Here is a 24,322-nt window from a genome sequence, read left to right on the forward strand (position 1 = left end):
GTGTTCCCAGCAACTGGTGCAGTGCCGAGCACGTGTTAAGTGCCCAAGGGATATTTTTTGAATGAATAAATGGATCCAAGTTCTACTCATTGAGGCCACATGGAACAACAGTCTCTCTTCCATGTGATAATACTTTTTATGTTTTTGAAGGCGGTTAGGAACCGAGCTCTGGAGTGCGGTGTGGGTTTCGTTCCCAGCTCTGTTAATCTCTAGCTGTGGGATTTTAGAAAAGTTATTTTACTACCTTGAGCCTTCAGTTCCTTATCTATAAAATAAGGATAACTGCCAATCTTTCAGGGTTGTCGTGAAGGTTAAATGAGATAATGCATGCAAAGCGCTTAGTGTCAGCTCTGGCATTTGGCAGTCACTCAGAGTGTGTTGGCTTCTGTTCCTTTATCTCATTTGCAGATGAGGAAGGTAGATAATGTGTAGAATGTCAAAATAAGCACTCATAAAAGACATCGACAGGCTGGAATGATACAGATAGTTTAAAATATCAACAGAACAAGCATAGGATTCAGGAGACTTGGCTGAATAGCAATTCATTTGAAAAGTCAGGATTTTGCCTCATTGTGATACAATTGCCAAAAACCTCATGTACTCTAAGGCAGCCATAATGAATGTGAAGGATCCAGAGCAAATGTCCCTCTGTGGTAATAAGTACTGTTTAGCCAGCACTTCCTATGTGGTAGGCACTGTTCTAAGTACCTTACGTGCATTATCACATTTAATTCATCAGCAAGCCTTTGAGAGTGAGTGTAGTTCCTATCCCTTTTTTGTAAATGAGGAAACTGAGGCACAGAGAGTTAAAGTCTTTGGTCAGGGCTTGTTTGCAATCCACAGAAACCGACATAGGATTAGCTAAAGTAATAAAATAATTTCTTGAATGATTCCTGAGTAGTTCACCAATTCCTCAGAAAAGTAGGTGGCCAGGCCTGGAACACAGGCAGGAACCGAGGGAGGCTGAGCCGCCCAAACTGCAGTCCAAACCAGGTACTGGAAGAATCTGGTGAGGATGCCACTGATGCCAACGTTGGTGCTGTGTGTCGATAGTTGCTCCTGCCGTCACTTGACAGTGGAGATTGCTATCACCAGCGAGATAAATTCTCTACTGTCTGTGCTCTTTTGTGTCAGTTATTTCAGAGTCAAAGTTCCAGGAGGGGCACCTGCTTAGCCAAGCCCAGTTTTGGCTTTTACTGGGCCCTGGCTGCCAAGGGGCAGGAGGGCAGGTGTCTAGCCTGTGGCTTCTGTAGTGGGAGACGGGCCTTACTTTCCATCAAGATGCCATTGTGACAGATTCTCCAGACACATGAAGGGGTTCAGATGCTGGGCAGATTGGTCCTTTGTGGAACTAGGGATAGTTGTGGGGAGAGCTCATTTTAGTTGAGGAAGAACTTTCTAAGGATTAAGGCTGCCCATAAATAAACTGGCCGGATTCATGAAGCCTTGCAGAATGTCGTAGAGGGAATTCTTACAATGCTGTGGGTAGGGGGTTGGGGCTGGAGGAGTTAGAGGGTGGTCAGATAAGGGATATATAGCCTGTTACTTCTTTTGTTGTTGATTTTAGAACAGCAGATGCACTAGGGTAACGGTAGCTGGCCTGCCGTCTGGCTTGTAACCATGATACTGACGGTCAAGCCACTGGTGATGGGTCCTCTCTCAAGCTGGCATCTAACCACATTGTCCACACTTTGGATACAGGTTTGGGTTGTATGTTAGTTTATTTATTTAAATACCTACATAGCTGACTATTCTCAGATAGGTAGCCTGTTATCGAAAGGTAGCATTTTAGAGTCACACAGACCTAGGTCAAAATCCACGGCTACTTGTGCAACATAGTTTTAAACCCTTTGATTTTCGATGGCTTCATCTGTAACGTAGGGATAAAAACACCTTGCAGAATTGTTGGGTGGTTAGCAATAATAAAGGTAAAGTGCCTGACATATAGTAATCGTTGAGTAAATAGTATTCATTATTATTCTACCTTTTGTTAGCTCCTTCCCTCACCTTCATTAGTTTGTCAGCTTTTTCCTTGATAATAGGTTTTTACTAGATGAAAAATGTTTGAATGTTGTAACGATCAGGCAAATTTCAAAATGTGGCCCTGCCACCTGCCTGGTGAATGACCTGGTGTGGGTCACTTAACCTTTGTGCTTCACTTTCTTCATCTCTAAAATGTGAATAATAATAGTACTTGAGCTCATTGTGAGGGTTAATTGAGAAAATACACTTAGCTCTTGGCCTAGTTCATGGCACATGAAGCTCTTCTTCAATGTTATTATTTTTCAAATAACAAGGGTGAAACAGTCGGAGTGGGACACATGGGTCACCTTGCCACTTTTGTGAACATGGGCCTCTCTGTCACCTAGTCTCTTCCTTGTAAAACAAGAGAGGTGGATGAGATGACCTCAGATATTCCTTCCTGCTCTAAAGTGCCTCCGTCAGGAGCTGGGTCAGGTGTGGTGACCCAGGCCCGTTTGATCCTGAGCGGTCCACCATTGCAGGTTGTTGGAGGAAGAGTCCTCCAAGAGGGCTGAACTGGAGAAGTGGCACTTGGAGCAGCAGCAGGCTATTCAGATGACTGAAGCGGAGAAGCAGGAGCTGGAGAATCAGCGTGTCATGAAAGAACAGGCCCTGCAGGAAGCCATGCAGCAGCTGGAGCAGCTGGAGCTAGAGCGGAAACAGGCGCTGGAGCAGTACGAGGTAAGCTTACCCCTGCCAATGTGTGCATTTAAGTTTTTTAAGAAAGAACATTTTTTAAAACAATATTTGTGTAGCTACGAGAAGCTGTAGTAAGAATTTTGCTTAGCTGTAAGTACAGAGGAAGACGTTTGTACAGGTGATGAGGCGTATCAGTCAGTCCAGTCAGGAGACAGAAACCGCACAGTCATTCGAACACAGAAAGTTCAGTAAAAACAAGCATTAACTATAACTGGGGGTCACCTACGAAGCGGTGAAGCAAACTCCGAGAACTCAGGAGTGGCAGATGCAGGAAGCAGCCACTGCTTCCAGGACTGAGGCAGAGCATCCACGGAAGGAACACATCTGCAAGAAGGTCCCCTGACTCCTCGCCCCTTGAGCCCACTGCTGTTATTCAGACCCCCTTGGGGAGAGCGTGGCCTTTGCCCGCTAGATGACAGATAAGCTCACCAAGGTGCTGTGCCGTGCCGGCAGAGCTCACCGGGAAGCTGCCCACAGGGAGGGGCTGCTAAGAGTCATAGGATGAGCACTGTGGGTGTCCCACGTGCCACGGGAGCCGCTGGGAAGGGCGCAGTGGAACTCGGAAGTGAAGCCCCTTCCTCCTTCAGTGTGCCTTCAGCACCCTCAACTGACATAGCTTAATGTTGGCAGCTGGTGAGGGAGGATTATCCTGGTGTCACAAGCAGGACAATGAAGGGTGGAATTGGAGCCAACAGGCAGGAAGCCTCTGCCTTAACCGCCACACAGAGTTTTGTATTCATCCGTAATTAGTGTGTATTAGGTCTTCCATGTGACATTAGGCAGGTTACCGCTCTGAATCTCAGTTTCCACATCTGTAAATGGGAGTGATAATAGTTCCTGCTTCTTAGAGTGGTGAGGGTTTAATGAGATAATCCACAACCACATGGTAAGTATCCAATCATTATTTGGCTCTTAAACTACCAGCGTGTTTGCCTAATCCCAAATCTCCTTTTGTTCTAGGGAGTTAAAAAGAAGCTGGAGATGGCAACTAATAAGACCAAGAGCTGGAAGGACAAAGTGGCCCAGCACGAAGGACTTATTCGACTGATAGAACCAGGTAACACACTCTTTGAAGTAATCATATTTTTATTCAGTTTATTTTTCTGTTTTATTTGTGTATTTGAATTGTACAAAGAAACTTCTTCAGTCCAAGTATACAAAAACCAAGCCATTTAGGGTAAATTTCTCTCGACTAACTTGCCTTCTAATGGATAACAAGGTCCTTTATGTACATCTTCTAGTTGTTTTGGCTGGTCTGACATTTATGGATGTTCCTCAGAGAAGTAATGAAGTCTGAAATTTACTATTTTGTCTATAGCAAAGTTTGTTAGTCGAAGAACATGACACTTCCTGTATTTAAAGCATGTTTGTCTTTTAGGGTCAAAAAACCCTCACCTGATCACTAACTGGGGGCCTGCGGCTTTCACCCAGGCAGAACTTGAAGAGAGAGAGAAGAACTGGAAAGAAAAAAAGACCACAGAGTGACCTCAGGGCAGCAGTTGCATCAGTTACGCAGATTCCCGAGTGTAGCTGGAAAGCTTTGTGCTAAAGACAAAAGGAACTGGCTTTGCTGCTTCTAACTTTTCTGCCTTCAACACCTCCTCTTGGGTCAGTATACCAAGGAAGCCTTATTTATCTTCCTGCAAACAAGGGCTTACCAGAAAAGGAAAAAAAATCAACATTGTCAGGCTCTTAATAGACTCTTTTTTGGAAAACTTCAGCTTCTGAAAATTCCTTTTTAGCTCTCAGATTCTTGTCGGAACAGGGCAGCATACACAGTGTGGCCGACGCCATCGTCCGCAGTGTTTGGAGGGGAGCAGGTGTTGGTGCTCAGGGTCCCTGGAAAAGCAGAACCTCTGTGAACTGGGGTCAGTCATTTCCTTTGGCAGCGTGTTTCCTTCTCCAAGTACCTGTTTCTAAACTAGTTTGGCCAGTCTACTTGCCATCGCATGCCAGTTCACGTGGAATGCCTTTGACCATTGCTGCTCTGATAGAGAAGTCACTAGCCTCATGTGGGCCTTGCCTTGACTAAGTGGTTACAGCCCACGTATGCATATGCAGTTGTACGAAAGGTTCCTTTTATGTGGTGTTACTGATTTACATCATGGCTTCAGTGGCCCTATCTAGGAGGCAAAAATTCTTTTAAACAATGAAGCATTTTAAACAATGCTTTGGCTAAGATAGATATAGTAAGTCCTCAATATCATCGATAGGTTCTGCAACTTTAAGCGAAATGATGTGTAGCAAAACCAGTTTTACCCTAAGCTAATTCATATAAATAAGGGTTAAGTTCCTATGGCATCTTCTCGACATTGTAACAGAATGATGGCGAAGGAAAAGTTGTTATTTGAGGATCTACTGTACTTATGACTCAGAGCACAGAGATGAACTAAGTAAATCCCATTTGGAATGACATTTTGTTACTAACTAAAATCCTCCTAAGATTTAAGATGGTTTAAGCTGTCAAAGTGCTGACGGACTCCTTGGTTTTACTTTTGTAGTTACTGTACAGAAAATTTCAAGAATGTGTGAATGCTTGTCATAACCAGGCTTTTTACTTAATAGAGATATGATCATTTATAGGAATTATATATGAAAAAAGTTTCAAAATGTATTTTTATGATGTGCCTTGTTTAGATGGAACAAAATATTTATAATTTTCAAACATTCTTACCTAAATATTGTACAATGTAATATGCTGAACTTTCTTAATTTTTTGCTAATTTTCTAAGATAAAAGTGTTTTGTATGGTTTTTTCTTGTTTGTTTGTTTTTGTAAAATGTACTCAGTAAGAAAATAAAAAAATACCAGGACAATGTACATTTAAAACTGTCTGATTTAATAAAACAGTAGGGTAAAGTTGTGTGTCTTGTGCATATTTTCATATAACAATCTAGACTTGGTTTAGGGATACTTCCTGACAACACTGGGTTTGGAGTTTGCACCCCCAAACCAGTGCTCTCATGAAGCCAGCTATGGCCTCATGTTTGGTGTTTGAGTCACCGAGGTGGGGAACCATAGCTGATGTGTCAGCTCACAGACGGGAACTGACAGAGATGATCTCTCTCACTGCTGTTGCCTCCAAACCCTCTTAACGCTGCTTTCCCCAAATTCTTTTTGTGCCTTTCAGTTTTTCTTTCAGTTTTACCAGAGTAAACAGTGTGGTTATTTGTTTTGTTTTACATGGTCGCCAAGATGAAAATGCCCGTGGTGGGCAAAGGAGACCACTCGACCCAGCTCGACTGTGTCTTGGAAGCTAATCAGTCTTTCCTTCCGGAGGGCAGGATGCACTGGTGGTGGTTTTTAAGTGTTCTTTACTGCACCGATTCTCAACCAGGGATGGTTTAGCCCCCCTGGGGGCCATGTGGCAATGGCTGGAGACATTTCTGGTTGTCACAACTGGGAGTGTTACTGGCATCTAGTAGGATGCTGCCAGACATCCTACTATTTACAGGATGGCCCATGGTTACAGTCGGGCCTAAGAGATGCATAGTGACCAGTGTGGGGAAACCTGCTCTCTAGAAAGGCAAGTTCTATTCTCCTGAACACAACAGGCTTTTGGAGTGAGGTTTTGCCTTTAAGGAGTGCCAGGAGTTGACCTCTTTGGTGCAAATGGGATGCGCCTGGACGGGAGAGGCTGCTTGCTCCGTGAGCTGGCAGAAAGCCTTGGGCAGGAGCTTTGGCACACCCCATGTGGGGCGTTGTGTTTCAGAACGCTCAATGACTTTTCATCCAAAGGGACTTGCTTTGGATATGTTTGAAAGTCTTGTCTGTGATGCAGGTTGCTGAGGCATGAAGAATAAAAGCTACTATAATCTTGATTTCTTAACTTGAGTGGCGAAATGCAGGGAGAGTCTGTCATAACCACTCAGCAGCTGGTGAGGGATGAGTGTTCCGGTTTAGTGCCCAGCTGGTGAGGTACCTTGTTGAGCGCTGTTGCCTGCTCCACTTGGCAAAGCCTCCATCGTACTTTCCAGATAGTGCCAGCAAGGCACAGCTGCCCTAGTGGAGTGAGGATCGGGTTAAGGTCAGGCCATGTGGAAGTGGGGAAGAGGTGCTGGGCTTTCACCAGCTCATAGTTAAGTGCTCAAATTTTATTGAAAGAATCAGTCGAGAATCGTTTGAGGAATATGTTTCTTTCTTCCCCTTCTCTTTCCAAAACTTTCCTTCTTTATTCATATATTCATTTTGAGACCTGTAAAAGTCACCGCTCAACTCTGGGAAGCTATTTGGGAGTATCTACTAGAGCTAAAGATGACACCTACCCTCCAGGCCAGGTGTTCCACTCCCAGGAGAATAAGGCACGTGTCCACCAGAGACCCTACGAGGAGGTCACAGCAGCTTAGTTTAGGATGGCCCTACGAGAAGCAACCCGAATGCCCATCAGTAGAGAATAGATTGATGAATTGTGCTGCAAGAAATACACTTTAATTAAAATAACATGTCACTGAGAGATGCAACAACGATGAATCTCAGACATTAAGTAGAGCAAAGAAGCCAACAAGGACCTAAATGATTCCGTTTATATTAATTTCCAGAACCGGCAAAGCTAATGTATAGACTTCAAAGTCAGAATTGTGGTTACCTAGTGGTATGTGTGTGTGTGGCGGGGGGAGGGTTTGACTGGAAAAGGGCACAAGTGAACCTTCTGGGGTCCTGGGAATGAAATGCATAGTGGTTAATTACACAAGTGAAATGTATCAACATTTATACTCAATATTTGTGCAGTTTACTATTTGTAACCGTAGTGCCTCTAGAATGCTAGAACTGGCTAGTCCCTAGGGGTCAGTGGGACCAAGCCCCTCACTTTGCAGAGAAGGACCTGGAAGGGGATGAGACAGCTCCACACTGGAGCTCCTGATCCTCTTCATCATACCACCTGCCTCCTCTCAGGTCTTTTAAATACATTTGCATGTCAAACATTTTTATTTTGGTGTTTCTATCCTCCCATCACCCAGCTAGTCGCATGTCCATGCTCTAGTCCTATGCTCAGCTTTCACTGACCTTTCTGAGGCGGCTGAATCTTTGGCCCTGGGTTGTGAGTAAGTTATGGTGGACACTAAGTTCCAACAGGGGCTAGCCTCAGATTCCTTTTCTGTCTCCACCACATGGAAGCAGCTCACTGTTTCTTAGGGTTGTGTGCCCACAGGATTGCAGGCCTTCCTCCCTGACTTTGTCTACCTTTTGACAGTAGTCCACAGGGTGCTGCTAAGGGCCAGCAGGGTGTGAGCAGCAGGGAGAGGAAACTTTAGCAAAATCCCTTCTGTTCAGCCCCCAGACCAGCAATCTGCCCCCTCCTCCTCATCTGAATCTCTCATTTCCTGTCCTATGTCACTCCGCCTCTTCCCCTCAGCCAACACTCTTTGCTTTGACTGGCAGCCCATGCTGGGCCTCTGAGAGTGGGCCTCACTGGGCTCTACTTTTTACATTTTCATGGGTGCTAGGATGCTGCCACCTCCACACTCATCTGTCCCTCTACTCCCCTCAGAAGCCCTGGCCCAGACCCCTCCTCTCATGCAAGAAAAGTGAACAGCATTACTGTCCAATGCTGCCAAACAGAGCTCTCTGTTCTCAGTTTGAGGGCATTTGTGTCTGAAATATTTGTTTACAAGAAACACACAGGCTATTCAAGAAAGGCATATGTATGGAAGATATCATCCCTGAGTCCCAAGGCTACTTACTCCTCAGGGCTGGAAGGTGACTAAAGGGACAGAGTGAATAGTTTCTTTTTAGAGTGGCTGCCTTCACAGCCTAAGATTATAAACGGGCAGTGCTTGGCCATTAAAAGTACTGGATTAGAAAGGAGGCTGATTTCAGAGTGTCACAGACATGGGTTCTACTCATAGTTCTACCTTACCGTGTCACCTTGAGTGAGTTAGATTCAGGATCTGTATTCTCTGAGGGAATACTGCACAGATGAAGTGTCCTCTCAGAGTGTCACATCTGGAAGCACATGATGTCCATCTGTAACCTCATTGGTGAGAAATGGATAACCTGCTCAGGTTTCTCCACATCGCAGAGACACACTACCCATGATGTTTCATCTTGGTGCATTAAGTCATGTGGCGAGGGGCTTTCCATCTTGGCTGGGCCTGGCCACAACATGGGGACTTTGCCAGTGGACTGGCAAGTTCTGAGAAAATCCCACAGGTGACTGAGGTAGATCAGTCATGCAAGGCGACTGGAGATTTGGGGAAATACCCAGGGTACTTGTTTTGCACTTCCACAGGTAGGTATCACTTCCGAGGTGTCCTACAAAGGCAGGTATTTGACACATGTTTGAATGGCTGAGTGAACAAATGAGGTCCCAGGGTGGGGGCTCCTGCCCAGTAAGTGTCCCCACTTCCTCAGTCACACCAGCCCTTCGGAGGCTCAGCTAGGCCACAGAGTGGATCTCAAGGGCCTGTGACTGCTGTCTCCCAGGAGAGCCTGAAAGATCGCCAGCCTCCGCTTACCCCTCAGGGACCCCGTGGCTTCCTTGGCTGCCATTACAGCTTTTCTGCTGTGGGGGCCAGAGCCGTTCACTCTACCTCCCAGGGCTGGCTGCGGCTCCCACTACCACTTTTGATGTTCTGATTGGTATTGATTCTGCCTCAGCACAAATAAGATGAGACTCCCCATTGGCAGTGCAGCTCTGATGAACTTTCCCAAAGGCAAGCCCAGAGCTCCTTAAGGGCAGAACGGCAACCTCATGACTGTATTGTCAGCATATGGCATCTAGTAGGTGCTTAGTATATGCTGGCCTTTAATGGCCCTTTCTGAAACAAATCCTTGTCCTCACATAACCCAGGATAGAGTCTCCCCTCCCCCATCGAGCGCTGCAGAGACAACAAGGGAAATGCTCAAGAATTTCTGGCCTGTATGGAGCATTTTCTTCGCTCTATCCTAAGGCTGGGGACATTTTTGCCCTTCTTTCTTAAATAAAGGTAGTCCCAGCATATATACAAAGGATGGACCACCAAAGCCTCAAGTCCTAATCCCCACAGACTTCATGAAAATAGAGACACTAGAAACTAGGCCTAAAACTTTCAGAATTCCCTTGAGAGACAGGTCAATTAGGCCCCCATGTGATTTCAAAAAATTTTTTTTTCTGTTTTAAATTTTATTTTTCGATTACAGTTGACAGTCAATATTATTTTACATTACTTTCAGGTGGACAGCATAGTGGTTAGACACTTAAATAATTTACAAGTAGTTTTTTTTTTAATCACAAAGTAATACCTATCCAGTGTGGAAAATGGAAGAGAAGCAGGTATGCACGCCCAGCCCCCTGTGCCAGTATTTCAGTTAGTTTGAAATAGGAACGCGCCCCTGCCCGTATTGGGGACAGTCCCACCACCCCGCACCTCCATGGCAGGTTGTAAAACGGTTCAGGCCCAGAGCAGTGGAATGGTCACGCCTTTGGAGGAAAATGACGCTGTGCCCAGGCACGCGCGGGAGGTGGGGGCGTGGGCCCGAGCGGGGACCCGGGCGTCGGGGCGAGTCCGGCGTGCGCCGCCAGGTGGCAGGCGTGCGCCGCGGGTCCCCACCCGACCCGGGGCGCGGCCTCGCGCAGTCCTGCTGTCCTGCTGTCCTAATGTCCTGCTTTCTCCGGACGGATCGGTCCCATCGGGCGGGGCGGGTGCGAGGCGGGGGCGCCGCAGCCTCTCCCCCTCGCTTCCCAGGAAGCAAGGGGCCGCCCTGGGGCCGGAGAGTGGGCCGCGGGTCACCGCGGTGTCCTGCCGGGGGCGGAGGAGACTCAAGCGCTGAGCCTACGGGGAGGTAACCTTGTTCCGATCTCATTTTATCTTCAACAACGCAGGAAGTTGGCGCTGTTTTACAAATGAGGAAAGTGGGGCTCAGAGAGTGAGGCAATTGCCCAAGGGGACACAGGCAATGATGGATCAGGGACAAAACCCACGTGTCCTGACTCCCGGGCCTTTCCTGGCACGTACCATGGGCCGGCAAGGGCAGGCCTGCCTGGGAGCACCTGAGGAGAAAAGCGGAGGGGAGGCCCCCGGCTCATCCTCAGCCCTAGGGATTTCCTCTAGGGGGCCCTAAGGAGGGCTGCAGGCACGTTGGCCATGAGTCACACATCCCCCCTCCAAACCACCCCCCGCGACACACATAGCCTAGGCCCTGTTTCTGTGAGTGCCTAGGAAAGCGACGGCCCTCCCCGCTCTGTCTTCTTGTGGACCTGCTCAGCCGAGCTGGGATGAGAGTGGGTGAGGAGGAGCCGCCAACAAGCAGAGGCCTGTTCCCTGACTGGTTTGACCCCTGCTGTCCCTGTGGAGGCCCCAGCAAACAGAATAAGGTCATCCAGGGCGAAATTCCAGCCTGAGCCCTGAGCAGTTACTTCAGTTCTCCTGATAAGGCTCAAGAAGGGACACAGAGTATCCTCCCCACACCCACACCCTGTCAGCACCTCCACTCTTGTGAAGCCTTCTCTGCAGACAGCCCGCCTGGAGAAGAGACAAAGATAGACCAGGGACAGATAAGGGGAGAGACAGCCAGGGAGAGAGAGGGCAAAGAACAAAGAGGGAGGGGTGGGGGGTGGGGCAGGGCCGCTGCCCAGGCAGTGGGTCAGGAGCCCACAGATCAGAAAAGGTCCCCAGGCTGTGCTTGCTAAGGCTATAGCTGGGCACGGATGTTGAAGAAACATGCAACCATGGCTGGAACAAGGTTTTTTTTGTGTGTGTGGTAGGGAACGGGGTTAGACGGGCCGCTCAGTATCTCTGGGCCTGGTTCCTGATGTGTGCCAAGTTGGGACTGGTGGATCAGGATGATGGAGGAGTCAGTGTGGGGTGTGGCCTCTGAGCTTCCAGGAGGCCAGGCAGAGAGAGGTTGAGAGGGGAGACCCTATACCTGTGGTGGAGAGGCGGGTCAGGGGTCTGGGGACAAATGCAACTGGGCCCAGGCTGCTGAATCTCTCTTGCTTGCCTGAGGCTCCTGGCTTGGGGCCTTCTCCCCCTACATACTGGGATAGAATGTTTTTACCCAACACTGGCTGTTTGGTTTGGCAAGTGAGCAAGGCCATAAAGTCATAGCTGGTCTGTGGGTGCGCAGTCACCATATGCAGTTGAGTCAGTCACAACCACTTCCCCCACTCCCTGGGGGGCAAGAGCTTCTGCTCGGCGCCTGCACACACAGACACATTCACAAGGTACATACAGATGCCGTGTGCAGCTGAGTCATAGCTGCTTCTCCAGCGTGCACGTGCCTACATGCACATGCACTCAGGTACCCACAGACGCCATATACACCTGACTCTGAGTCATCAGCACCAGTGAACCCTAGGGGAGGGTACTGAGAGTCTGTTCTGCCATCCCTCTTTAGACAGATACCCATAGATACACCTACGTGTATGTGCCCACTATCCACCCTGTTGTGCCTGTTATATCATACTAGGGGATCATTAAATATTTGTGGAATGCATAAATAAGTGAACAAATGAGTGAATGAATAAAGTGAAAATGTGAGTATTACTTCACTGCTTGGGTACTAGGTAAAATCAGTTGGGGCAGTGATGCAGGGTGGATCTTAAGTCTGTGTCTGTAGGGAGTTGTTGTGCTCCAAATATAGCTCCGTGGGCAGGCAGGGAGCCAGGGCTGCCTCCCAGACCGTGACTTCACTGGGCCTGAGGCCCAGCCTCTGAGGAGTTGGAGAAAATTAAGAGAGAAGAGGCCCAGCTTTCCACAGCCAAGGCTGAGCTGTGAGTCTGGAGTTGGTGGGTGACTGTGTACTCTGGAAGTGTCACCTGGTTGGGGGCTTGAGCTGTTAGGACCAAGGGCTCTGCAGATAGGTCCAGGAAGAACTGGTTCTGGGTTAGGCCTCCTGGGACCTCCGGGGAACTTCTTGTCCTGGACATCTTGGGCTGAATGTGCAGGAGGTGCAGCCTCATTGAGAGCTGGGGCAAGCACACTGCCTGGGCTTACCCAGTGGCTGCCAGACCAAGGCCCCATTAGACAGTCCCCCATCGGGGCGGGCCTTCTGCCAGGGCTGCTCCCCTGTGTGCTTCTAGAAGCTTCCTTTCTCTAGCCACTATTCCTCTGCCCTAATTCATCGTCTGGAATATTGCAACATTATACCAATTGGTTTTCTAGCCTTTAGAGTCTCCCCTCTAATCCATCTTATTCATAGCTGCCTATGTTGTTTTTCTAAAATACAGATATGACAGACTTTTCTGCTCAAAATCCTTCCATAGCTTTCCACTGTTGAGCAATAAAGTTGGATTGCCTTAGCCTGGTGCTCAAGACCTTTCATAATCTGGACCCACTCCACCATGTATGTTTTGAAAGGCTGCTGTATAGAGGGAGAATTGTTTGGTTATGTGCTGAGGGGTGGATGGGTGGACTCTAGGCTGATGGATGTTTATCAAGATGAAAGGCTCCATGGACTGTTTGACTTGTAGACAGATGATTAGGTGTCTAGGTGATTGGGAGGCTGGGTGTAGGATGGTGACATAGATGGGTGGGTGGGTGGAAGCCTGTTACCTCTACTACAGACAACCTCTTTTAAGCAGGTTATAAGTGTGTGTGTGTACGCACATATATATCATACATAAGCATAGATATACTTATGGCAGTGGTGTCTCAGAATCATCTCAAAGGTTAAACACAGACTCTTGGACCCAGCCAGAGTTTCTGATTCAACAGATGTGTGGTGGGGCCTGAAGATTTGCATTTCAATAAGTTTCCAGGTGATGCCCCTCGTCCAGGGACTACCCTCTGAGAACCACTGCCTCTGGTATGCCTGGGACAGTTGTATGCCAGCAGAGCCAGGGGCTATTGCCAAGCTGGAATGGAGTGACTGGGGATGTCATCCAGTAGGTCTCCAGGCTTCCTGTCACTGCCAATGGGCCTTATGCCCATGATAGGCCTAGGGGCCCATGGTTTTTCTTCCGGAGATATAGCACCCTTATCACAGCCCACCGGTGTCTGCCCAGCAATCTCCAATGCCAGCTATCCACAATTAGCGTTAAATAGGGTCCATAAGGTACATGCACTTGGCCGTGAAGGTGCTGCACCTTGGCTGTAGGCATATAGACTAACCATGGGCAGTGCCCCAGGCAGCCCAGCGAGCAGGGTCAGAGAGGTTCCCCTCTCAGCTCCCTAGTGTCCATTGCACCTCAGGAGCAGCCCTTGGACCTGCCGGAACCTGCTCTCACCTTTCTTAACCTCCGCATCCCACAGAAAGTTTTCTTCTTTGGGTAGAACAGGATGGGGCGACTCTTGAGCTGCTTGCTCCCTGTGCCTTTGGGGAGCAGTATGCAGGAGTGGGCTGTGAAGACAGCCCTGGACCAGGAAGCCGTGGGTCGCACGCTTCCTCTAGCTCAGCCCCTGATGTGTGGATCGGCCCTGGCAAACCTACCCGCTGGCTCACAACTGTTTTCCTGCATGTCATGCCTGCTTTCTCAGGCATTGTCAACAGGGTCCTCCTTAGCAACATACAAACGTTCTCCAGTCTCACCTGCCTTAGAAGGAGGATGAGCAAAAGTCCTTTTACTCCATGTCCCTCCCTCCAGCTGCAGCCCCAGCCGCCTCCTGCTCACAGTAAGATTCCTCCCGAGTGCTGCTTACACATACCCTCCATGTTTCCTCACCGCTCGGTACCTCCCAGTCCACTACAGGCTGGCTTCTGCTCCCCTCACTCCACTAACACGCGTCCCCTCAAGTCTCCAGTGACCTCCAGGACACTAAATCTGAAGTGGTTTTCAGTCCTCCTATTCCAAGTGTTCCGGCAGCTTCCAGCACTCTTGAAACGCGCTTCATCTCGCACAGCACAGCATTCTTCTGGTTCTTTCTGCAGCTCCGGCTACTCCTCCAATTTCTCCTGCAGGTCCACCCTCTATCGACCAGTCAGCAGCCGTGTCCTTGAGGTGAAGGCTGCCTCTCCTCTCCTCTTACTCCCTACTCTTGCCCTTGGCAACTCGATCCCTGTCTCAGCTCCGATGTCTGCCTCTACTTTTCTGCCCCTAAATGTTCATTCCTCCAGTTCATTCCTCTCTGTATATTCGATTGTTCACTGGGGCATCTGAGAAACACCCCGGCCTCTGTGTGCCCCAGGCCGAACTCATAATCCTCTCCCCTTCCACTGCAGCCCTGGTCGGCCCGTGGCGCCCACCATCTCAGCGAGAGGCACTGCCAGCCGACCAGCCGTGCGAGTCAGAAACCCAGGGATCTCGCACCTCTCCCCCTCAGCTTCCGTGGCCAGACTGCCATGTTTCTCTCCATCTTATTTCTACAGTAGCTTTGGACTCTGTACAGTTTTTCACATCTTCACTGTCCCATCCTGATCCAAACCACCGTCATTCTTCCGAGGACCACAACAGCCGCTAAAGTGGTCTCTCCCCACGCCCCCTCTGGCGTGCCTCCAACCCGGTTTTCCATGTTGCAGCCACTTCACACCCGGGTCTGCCTTGTGGCTCAGTGATGGGGAGAGTACTGCCCGGAGAGGGGAGGGCCTGCTTATGATCCCAGCAGGGGCTGGAGTCCAGGCGCCCTGTTTCCAGGACAGGAAGGCTGATCTGCATGTAGGCTGGAGGCCCATTAGACGCAGAGCTGGCCAGGCCTCCTCCGTAATGGAGAAGAGGCTCTGAAATTTGCAGTATCAGGTTTCGGAAAACACAGGGTCAGGGTCAGCAGAGCAGCTGGTAGTGGGGAAGGCCAGGCCCAGCTAATTTCCTGTCAGAATGGCCCAGAGGCCCCAGCCCCTCTCTGGGCTGGCCACAGGGGAGGAGATGCCGGGAATGGCTCACATTCCTCTGGCTGGGGCTCCACAGAACCTCGAACCTCGGGGGACCGAGGGGAATGAGGAGGTGGATCTGCTGAGGCCAGAGTTGGGGGCTCTCTGCAGGGACCAGGCATCTGTTGTCCAACCCTTAGGCTGGAATGGGGCCAGGGACTGTAGAGCTGATGCAAAGACCATCGCAGCTGCTGAAGCTTTAGGATAAACGAGCCTAACCTCACGTTTCAGATGAGGAAACAGAGGCTCAGACGGAACCAGATTTCACCAGGATCACCCGGACGTCCCGGTTCTAAGCCCTGAACCCTCCACCTCTTCTGACCAGGCCAGTGTTTCCTGTAAGGCCCAGCTTTGCTGAGCTTGTGACAGTGGGGGACAAGCCAGGCTTGTGCACTTCTTGGAAGGGAGGCAGGAACCCTCACTTTCAGACCAGGATGCGTGCTTCTCAGGCGGTCTCGTGGTGGGGTCGCAGCCCATGTGGAGAGGGCGTGAGAGTGCGGAGGCAGCTGTGGGCCCCTCGTCCTCTCGCTGGAGGTCCCCAGCTCGTTCTGCTCACGGAGGGAACTTTATGCCCTGGTCCAGTCCCCAGGAGGGTGATGCCATGGAGGGTAGGCTGCTGGCCTTCAACGGCCCTCTAAGTGGCCTGGCCAGGCTGGGTGGGAGACAGGGGTTGACAGGTCCCCTGCACTCTTGATTCTCTGGCACCAAGACTGGCCTGGTCGAAGCTGGGGAGGGTGAGCGTAGGACGCAGTCGTACAAGCCTGGATCCAAACCCGGCTCTATCAGATACTGCTCTGTGACCTGGACGGGTCATTTTATCTCTCCAAGCCATGAACTCCTCGGCTGCAAAGTGGGGAGGGGTTACTCAATTGCCTTCTCTCCATCAAGTTGTACAGTGAGTCTGTGACTTGGACGGGGGTCTCCTGCCTGACACTGTGGGACACAACGCCATGCAGAGCTTGGCAGTGCTGGCCACACCCACCCTCCACCAGCACTCCTGAGGAAGCGTGAGGCCCACTGGTGGCGTTGGGCCCGGGCCTCTGCTCTCTGCCCGGCCATTCTTCCCCAACTCCTGGCACTTGACTCTGAGGCTGGAGCTATTTTCCAAGATCCCAGGCAGCGACCTGAGTGCCTGGCTGCCCCTCTCCTCTTCCCCATCCTCTGCCCCCACCATTTAAGCCCCAGTCCTACAGGCCGCCTCAGGCATGACTCTGAAGCTTCCCCCTCTACCTTGCTCTCTGCCCTTTCCAGTACAAACAACCACTACAGCCCCTACCTGCCATTCCTTGTCCCCAGGCCCCCGTGCATTCTTCACCAGGGAGCTCTCTCTAAACATGCATCACAACCTGGCTTCACTTCCGTCCTGGCCTTCCTCCAGTTCACGTTGCCTAGCCAGCTCCGTGTCCTAAGACTCAGCAGAGATGTCATTTACTCAGGGAAGGCTTCTCTCATCCCCAGGGCTGGACTAGGACCTCCTCCCACTTTCACACAGGCCCCTAGCTGTCCCTACCCTGTCACAGCTCTGATTACACTAGATTTCATACTTTGCAGGTATGGATAATGGTTTGTTTTACTTGGGGTCCAAAGTAGCCAAAACAGGCATCGGCACACAGTCAGCATCAAAAAATATATGTTGAATGAGTGACTAATGAACAGATATGTGCATAGAAAGGTGGACACACAGTGGTTTTGGGTGACCAGCCCATTCATAGTAGGTTTCCTGCTACAGTTGGAAGTTCGTGGAGAATACGTGCACAGTCAGGGCTTACACTGGCACATATTGAAGCCCGGGGCAGAGAAATGACTTCCAGCCTTCTTCTTCTGGTGAGGCTCAAGTGACAGGGCCATGGCAGGGAACCCCAGACCCACCTGCTAAAACTCAGCTGTCTCCAGGAAATGTGGATATTGCAAGAGGGCTCCAAGGTCAGGTGGAATCCGGGCAAAAATGTGTCCGACGGGGCCTGAGTGTATAAGTGACTCTGTCACTAGGATGTGTACAGCTCCAAGTGTACACGTGCGAACGAGCAGGCATGCCCTTGTCTGTTGTCTATGTGTCAGGGCTGTGTGTCTGCATGTCTGTGAGTGCCTCTCCTCGAGGCCTGGCGGCAGCTCCCGGACCAACTCAGCCCCCTGAGCCCACGCCTTCCATGGCGCCTCCGCTCTCCGCCTCCCTCCTGCCTCTCCCCGGGCCTTCCCCATCCAGCATCCCCGTCCTGGGCTCCTGTGCCTGCACGTAGCCCTGTCATGCACATACCATCTGTATGATGCTACATCGATTTCCTGTTGCCATTATGACAAATTTATACAAACTTAGTGGCTTAAAGCAATACGAATTTATTATCTTACAGTTCTGGAGATCAGAAGTCTAACATGGGTCTCACTGGGCTAAAATCAAGGTGTCGGCAGGGCTAGGTTCATCTCTGGAGGCTCTAGAGGGACAATCAGTTTTCTTGGCCTTTTCCAGCTTCCAGAGGCTGCCCACATTCCTTGGTGCATGGCTTCCGTCCATCTTAAAGTCAGCAATGGCTGGTCGAGTCTCGTACCACATCACTCTGACACTCGCTTCTGCATCCCTCTTTCACTTACAAGGACCCTCGTGATGACGGGCATAGTTAGGATAATTTCTCGAGGTCAGGTGACAGGCAGCTTTCATTCCATCTGCAACCTCAATTCTCCTTTGCCTCGTCAGGTAGCCCGTTCACAAGCTCTGGGGATTAGGACGTGAACATGTTTGGGGGGGCTGTCATTCTACCCCCCACAGACAGTCTATCTCTTTTTCCAGGCCTGCGCTGTACCTTACTCATTCAGCTACTCCTCAGGAGCAGAACAGTGTCCAGCCTGCACTGGTGTTTATTATATATTTGTTGAATAAATCTGACTCAACCAGCGATTTACTGAGAGTCCATTCTGTGCTGGGTAATTTCACCTATATCATCACAGCTGAAGAAAATGAGGCTCAGAGAAGTTAGAAACCACCCGAAGCCAGAAAGCTAGTAAGTGACAGAGCCGGAGGCCTCAGTGTACACTGACCTCAGATGGAAAATGCTGATACCCTTGTTCCTTTGTGTCTAGTGCTCCTAAAGAGGTAAACCCCTAGACCTTAGGTCGTGGCCATGAAAATGCACCTGATCTCAGACTGGCCCCTGCTGCTACGCTCTAATGTCCATCGCTGTTTGCACTGAATTTAATTTTGGCACAAGGACTCCCCTTTGGCCTTGACGCTTTCTTAGATTTGAACGGCATCGCACCTTCTGTCCTTCTGTCTCTCCTTCACGGGGGTCAAACTTACATCACAGTCTGCCATCCCTCCCAGCTTTCCCCGGCTCCCTGCCCATCTTCACTCACAGGTGTTTTCCTAAAAATCTCTTGCCCATAGGATCCTGTCCTGGTGTCTACTTCTTCAATGACAAGAACTAACATGAGCGGTAAGATGAGGATTTGGGACTGTCTCACTCACAGCGGCGGGGAAGGAGGATGCCATCCCGGTTGACAGGGAGCCCCAGATAGTCCCTGGAGCAAGATAGCAGCTCAAATGCTAAATATTCCACTGGCGAGGACCTGGGAAAATTTGCTAGAGGAGAGGAGTGCTTGTGGCAGGCGTGAGAATTCAGGCACTTTAAAAATATGGGGGAACGATGCCTTTGAAAATTGCTTGGTTACTGCGAACTCGTATTGCTACCAAGCAGAGGGATGAAGAGGGACCGCGGGCCACTAACAGGCAGGAAGTGTGAAAGGCAGAGCCTCTGTGGTAGCTTACAAAGAGGCTCTTATCTCCTGCAGTGGAGAACAGATACAGCTGAGTGGCAGGCTGAAGACAAATTGTTAGAGTTGCAGAACTCCTGATAAGTCTGAATGCTCAGCCAAGGTAGTTATGTGAAGGTCGGGCCCTGGTGGGGAAAATCTGGAACCCTGAAACGAGATAAAGGTATCTGGGTGGACGCTGTGGCCTCCCTGACCCCCTGAGCTTGCAGGGGTGGCTCACCCTTCCTCATGAGAGCTGTCACCTCTGCTGTGCTGTACGATGCCGCAGAGGTCTCACCCCTTCAGGGCGACAGCTGCTCTCTCAGCAGTAGCCCCACTTCCTTTTCCTGGTTGCCAAGGACAATAATTAGGGTTAAATTCCAGAATAATCTGGCTGGAGACATGCCGAGCCTGATAAGGGAAAAAAGAGACTATACCATGAAAGAGTAGTATCCATCCTGAATGCTGCCAGGAGCCAGGGGTACCTGGGACTGGATTTGGACAGTGTGTGATTAAGGGGGCTGGAACGTAAGGTTGGCCAGGGCACTTTCTTGCGATATATGTAATTTAATACCCTAGCTAGATCACTAGGGGATGGGGCGGGCTCTGCTGTGGTGGCTTTCAGTAGTTTGGGAAAAGTAGTGGCCAACATTCAGTGAAGTATTAATACCTGAGTTCTCCTGGCAGATGGTAGAGAAGGAAGAAAAAACGCTGAGGAAAGCGGGAACGCTGATGGGATGATTGCATAAGGACAGTATGACTGGCATGGCCAGAGGGGGCAGTCAAGGGGCTTTATTTAACCCACAGAAGGGTGTGAAGATAGTCAATAGAGCACGGTGTCCCTAGGGGCAAAACAGATGGGCAGCCAACGCGTCTCTGCTTAATATCTACAACCGAAACAGCAGACAGGAATGAAGAAGCGGGAGGCAGGGGCGATAGAAAGTCATGAAAGTCACGGTCTCTTGTTCACTTCCCCGACCCGAGCCAATTTTCCGATACGGAACTCACTGCAGAGGCGGCCAGGTCTCAGGAGGGAGGACTGCAAAACTGCAGCAAATATGAAGCGTGATGATTCCTTCAGCTTTTTTTTTTTCCCCCCAAAGGCCTATGGTCATTTATTTGTGTGGTATTTTATGAGAGAAAAGAGAATAACAAGACAGCTGAGGACTAGTAGAGACAGAGTTTGAGTAGACATTAACCCCTGGAGACTCAAAGCAGTGTGAAGGGCCCTTTTTCAGAGCGGGGCCTGTGGAGGCCAGGCGATAAGTAGGGTCCCGGCTGAAGTCTGGCTTGTGGTGGGTTCGTTAGGTCCACGAACCCACCCAGTAGTCCCTTGGTCCCAAAGCTGAATTAGAATTCACCTGCTTTGACAGTTAGTATAACCCCCCACATTGGATCTCTGGCCTACTAGCTAGGAGCTATCATGGCAGAGAAGGCCAAGTGAAATTTCCTGAAACTACTTTCTCCCAACTCCTTTGTCCTGCCCAAGATAGTAAATAAAAATAATATCTCATCCCAGGGGATGTGGCAGAGATTAACGCCACCATTAACAATTTAAGGGATGAAGGGGCGGTGGTCTCTACCATCTCTACCTAATTCACCAGTCTGACCGCTGCAGAAATCGAATGAATCCTGGAGGAAGGCTGCAGACTGCCTCAGGCTCAACCAAGTAGTCGCCCTGCTTGCAGCTGCTGCTGTAGACCTAGAATCACTGCGAGAGCAGGTTAATCAGGCCTTCGGCATGTGGCTTGCAGTCTTTGGTGAATGTGTTCTTTTCTATTCCGATTAGAAAAGAGGGTCAGAAACAGTTCACATTCATGTAGAAGAGACAATGTTCATTTACGGTTTTGCCTCAGAGCTATGTTGACTGCCTTGCTGTCTGTTGTAATATAATCCCACGGGATCAGGACCATCTTGATCCTTTACGTCAGCGACACTGGGCTGATTACACAGGATGAGCAAGAGGTTCTTATATGTTAGAGGCCATAGCCAAGTCACATGCGCTCCAGAGTGTGGCCATATAAAACCTATGAAGAGCCAAGGACCTATCACTCCAGTGACGTTTTTAGGGGTTCAGTGGTTAGGGGCACACTGGGATATCCCGTCCCAAGTAAGAGAAGTTGTTGCATCTTCTATCTCGGCACAGTGAAGAAGCACAGCACCTGGGAACCTCTTTGGAATTAGAGACAACACATTATTCTGGGTGACATGAAAGGCTGCCAGCTGTGGGTGGGTCCCCTAATAGCAAAAGGCTCTGCAGAAGGTCCAGGCTGCAGTGCAAGCAGCCCTGCCATCCGGGTGATACAGTTTGGCAGACTCTTGGGTATTGGAAGTGTCAGTAGTGGGAAAGGGAAAGATGGAGGATAGACTTTATGGCAAGTCCCAGAGGGAAAATTGCAAAGCAGGCCCCTGGGATTTTATGGTTAGGCCATGCCATTGGCAACTGAGAATTACACACCTTTAGAAAAACAATTTCTGGCATGTTACTAAGCTCTGGTAGAGACAGAACACCAGGTGGGAATCTGAAACTGCTCGTTGTGAGCTGGGTTCTGCTGGATGCTTCAAGTCTTAAGGTCAGATGGGCCTGGCGCAGTCCATCAGAAGATGGAAATGCTACCTCTGGGATTAAGCCTGAGTAGGGCCAGAGGGCATGAGCAAACTGCATAAGGACATAGCTAGAGCCTGTCCCCTAGTCTATACCTTTGGCCGCATGGAGGATCCTGTGCAACCAGTTGAAAAAGAAGGACAAAGCCAGAGCTTGGTTTGTGGATGGTTGACGTGGCACATGGGTACAAGCTACATGACAAAGTGTTAAGGGAACGGGAAAGAGAAAATATTCCTGTTGCGTAGAGCTGTGAGCAGAGTGCTTGGCCATCTACTTTGTGCACAAGAAAAGTGGCCTAAGGTGGACAGAACATATACACATATACACACTAGCAGTGACCAATGGCCTGGCCATTTGGTCAGGGGGCCAGAAGGAAAGGACTGGAAGTCTAGGGGCAAGGAGGTGTGGGGTAGAGGTATGCAGATGGACGGACATATGGGAGAAGGCATGAAGTGCGAAGATTTAGTACCACATGCTAATACCCATTAGGGAATACCCAACACAGAGGAGGCAGTGAATAAGCAAATAAACACAATGACTTGCATATTACACTAGGCAGTCATTGTCACTGACTACACTGGAACCAGCACACAGGGCATATGAGTGGAGTGGCCACTGTGGCAGAGGTGGAAGCCATATAAGGGCTAACGTGGGCCCAACAGCACAGCCTCTGAATGTCCAACCTGTCAGCAACGGAGACCAGTGCTGAGCCCCTGATCTGGCATTATTCCTCATGGTGACCAACTTAGCACTTGGGGGCAAGACGACTACATCACCCCTTTCATCCTGGGAGGGCTGGCAGTTCATCCTCATAGGAAAAGAGAGCTATTCTGGGTATGGGTTTGCCTTTCCTGACCACAGAGCCCCAATCAGCGCCACATCAGGGACTTTGCCTGATGCAAAGGCAAAGAATTCCACACGACATAGCATTCCCCTGGGGGAGGCAGCAAGGGTCCTACTGCAGGACAGTTTATGTTTGCTGCCAGTCACTTTAGATCCCTGTGTCCGGTTATGTGACCCTGATCAGCAGGATGCAGGGCTGCTTCTACGTGACGGGGGCAGAAAGGAATATGAGTGCAATGCAGGCGATCGCCGAGCACCTCCAGGTAATGCCCACTGCAGTCGTGAAAGAACAGGTATGGCAACTCTGACTCGAGAAGGGTTTGTTTACCAAGCATTCAGGTTCTCCGTCCCCCTTGGCGTGAAGGTTGGGCACGCTACCAGGTGAAGCCGCCAGCATCTGCCGAGGTTGCGGAGGGTGAGGGAATTCAGAATGGACCGAGAAGGGAGGGATGAGATTAACTGCGTTGACAGGGGCTGTAGTCAGGCCTCCGACTTTCTCTCCGTTTCCCTTAGGAAGAGAGGCCCAAGGGAAACAAGGAGGAGCTGCTCTCTGAACCTGGTGGGGAAGCAGATCTGTGTGGCATGAGGGGTGGAAAGTGACAACCATGAAGACTTCTCCCACGTCTCCGACTGCAGGGACTGTAAGTGACTGTCGGCCCCAGCTGCCATGTTCTCAGATCCACTGCGGCGTTTGTGCCAAGCCCAGGCTTCCCTCTGGCCGCTGTCTGATGACTGAGTGTGGCGCGGATCCTAGGTGGGCCCATTCTCGGGAGATGTGGGATTCCTCTGATGACTCCTGAAGGCTTGAGGACTTCTCACCCACCTGGCTGAACTTCCTGAGAACTGCACTGCAGTCTGTCCCTCCCTTTCTCTTTCATAAGGGGCACATCTTCCATCCTCCTTTGCTTTTCCTTCCTATTTGGTATCTGCTTCTCAGAGGACTGGGACTAACACTTCTCTGTTACTCCAAGTGTTGTCCTTGGACCAGCAGCCTTGGCATGACTTGAGAGCTTGTTAGAAATAGAGAATGTCTAACCCCACCCCAGACCTACCAAATCAGAATCATTTTAACAAGATGATTCATTCATATGTGCATTACACTTTCAGAAGCACTGATTTAGATGAGTTGGTCTTTTCCAGCAAATCTTGTAAAGAGTTTGGAACCCGAGCCTTCGCAAAGGTAAAGTTTGAATCACAGAATCACAGATCACCTAAGTCCTTCATTTTATAGGTCAAAGCCCAGCAAAGTTTAGGGACTGGTTCCAGGTCATATAGTGAATTAGATTAGAGAAAGCACTCAAGTCTCTCCCTCCCACTGCAGGTTCTGCTGTGAGGTTATTCGCTCCAAGTCTGTATTGTCTAGTATGGTAGCACTGGACACGCAGCATAATGATAATAATAAAAAAAATTGATCTTTGTCCTGGGTTCCTGGCATTGAGTCCCTAAAATCCTTAGAATTTCCTGAGTGCTGGGAGTGTCTTTTATTATTCACCAGTGTTTATATGAATTGAGTGACTGGGGTGGGGCTCCTACATGGCATCGGGACAGGGACTGGTCACCAGAAAGAACAAACCTATGAACAGAGGGTAGGAACTTTCAGCTACTAGGAAGGGGAGAGAGGCCGGAAAATGGGTTATAAAAAGTCTTGAACAAATTTCAGAGAGCTTCCCAGCTGGTGACCACATCGAG

General features: G+C 49.8%; 1 protein-coding gene and 1 long non-coding RNA gene across 4 annotated transcripts in view; both read left to right on the forward strand.

Moving 5' to 3' along the window:
- SWAP70 (switching B cell complex subunit SWAP70) overlaps positions 1-5,580 on the forward strand; it is a 64,175-nt gene extending 58,595 nt beyond the window's left edge. For both annotated transcript variants that reach the window (XM_025038515.1, XM_006905628.3), the window contains 3 exons: positions 2,505-2,703; positions 3,682-3,778; positions 4,100-5,580. In XM_025038515.1, the coding sequence (XP_024894283.1) occupies positions 2,505-2,703; positions 3,682-3,778; positions 4,100-4,206 (403 nt within the window). In that variant the 3' untranslated portion in view covers positions 4,207-5,580. The remainder of the gene's footprint in view (positions 1-2,504; positions 2,704-3,681; positions 3,779-4,099) is intronic.
- Positions 5,581-10,289: 4,709 nt separating this feature from the next.
- LOC112469122 lies at positions 10,290-24,050 on the forward strand. Of its 2 annotated transcripts, none has more exons than XR_003042474.1 (2): positions 10,290-10,482; positions 23,147-24,050. It is a non-coding gene; the product is annotated as an uncharacterized LOC112469122 (long non-coding RNA). The 2 variants fall into 2 exon arrangements; XR_003042476.1 differs by lacking the exon at positions 10,290-10,482 and adding an exon at positions 17,656-18,869.
- The last annotated feature ends 272 nt before the right edge of the window (positions 24,051-24,322 follow it).

Source organism: Pteropus alecto, unplaced genomic scaffold (assembly GCF_000325575.1).
Source record: "Pteropus alecto unplaced genomic scaffold, ASM32557v1 scaffold461, whole genome shotgun sequence".
NCBI classification, from domain to species: Eukaryota; Metazoa; Chordata; class Mammalia; order Chiroptera; family Pteropodidae; genus Pteropus; species Pteropus alecto.